At 65.3% G+C, this 969-nt stretch overlaps 1 protein-coding gene across 6 annotated transcripts in view; it reads right to left on the bottom strand.

Annotated features, from left to right (window-relative positions):
• chmp7 (charged multivesicular body protein 7) overlaps window positions 1-433 on the bottom strand; it is a 17,536-nt gene extending 17,103 nt beyond the window's left edge. For 4 of the 6 annotated variants that reach the window (XM_043681561.1, XM_043681558.1, XM_043681559.1 and 1 more), the window contains exon 1: window positions 78-431. In XM_043681561.1, coding sequence (XP_043537496.1) covers window positions 78-364 — 287 coding nt within the window. In that variant the 5' untranslated portion in view covers window positions 365-431. Of the gene's footprint in view, window positions 1-77 lie in introns of all 6 variants that reach the window. The other 2 variants (XM_043681562.1, XM_043681563.1) reach the window with 1 other exon arrangement.
• Between the last annotated feature and the right edge of the window lie 536 nt (window positions 434-969).

The following is a 969-nucleotide window of genomic DNA, read 5'->3' on the forward strand; positions in this document are numbered from 1 at the left end:
TGCTGACGCGCGGGGGGGGGGGGGTGGGGAGGCTCACACACCCTCCCACCCTCTCTCTCTCTCTCTCTCTCTCTCACCGGGCCAGGTCGTGCAGCACCGTGTCCAGCCCCAGGGGGACAGCTCCCTTCCTGCGGAACCAGGAGGCCCCCTCCCGGGCGGTCAGGGTGAGCCGCTGGCGGCGGGCGGCCTCCCGCAGCAGCGCGGGGCCCCAGAACGACAGCTTGGCGTCCCAGTCCGAGCTGTTCACATCCCGGCTCCGCTTGAACGCCGAGAACAGGAACGCCATCCGCTGGTCGTCCGCCCAGTCCGGGCACAGCCGCTGCGACTCCGGCTCCAGCCGCGGCTCCGCACCCTCCGCCGCCATCTCCCTGCCGCTCGGCCCACCCTCCACCTCCTCTCACTCAGGGTGACTGACGGCCCTCCGTCCACCGAACCACCACAACCGCCCGCAGGCCAATCAGATTGGTCGGCCCCGCCCACCACAACCACCCACTGACCGAGCAAACCCCTCGCCGCCGACCAATCACAACAGCACAATCCCGTAGACCTTCCAATCACATCTGTCGGAGTTCGCCCACCGAACAATCACAACCGTCCCCTCCCTCCGCCTACTAGCCAATCATATCTGTCGTCTTCGCCCAACCGCCAATCAAACCCGCTGACCGATCGGATTTGTCGTCCCACCGACCAATCAGAACCACCCCGCCCATCCCGCCAGGCGTCTCCGCCCGCTGACCAATCAGACCCACCGCCCCACTCATTGACCATTCAGAACCACCGTTTCCGCCCACTGTCCAATTGGAACCACCGTCCCCGCCCGTCGACCAACCAGAAATAGCGTTCCTACCTTCCGGCCAATCTAAATAACGTTCCCCGCCTCCTGACCAATCGGAACTAGCGTTCCCACGCTACGACCAATCAAAAACCAAAGTTCCCACCCAGCGGCCAATCGCATCCGCCTTCCCCACG

This window comes from Chiloscyllium plagiosum, chromosome 42 (genome assembly GCF_004010195.1).
Source record: "Chiloscyllium plagiosum isolate BGI_BamShark_2017 chromosome 42, ASM401019v2, whole genome shotgun sequence".
Classification (NCBI taxonomy): domain Eukaryota; kingdom Metazoa; phylum Chordata; class Chondrichthyes; order Orectolobiformes; family Hemiscylliidae; genus Chiloscyllium; species Chiloscyllium plagiosum.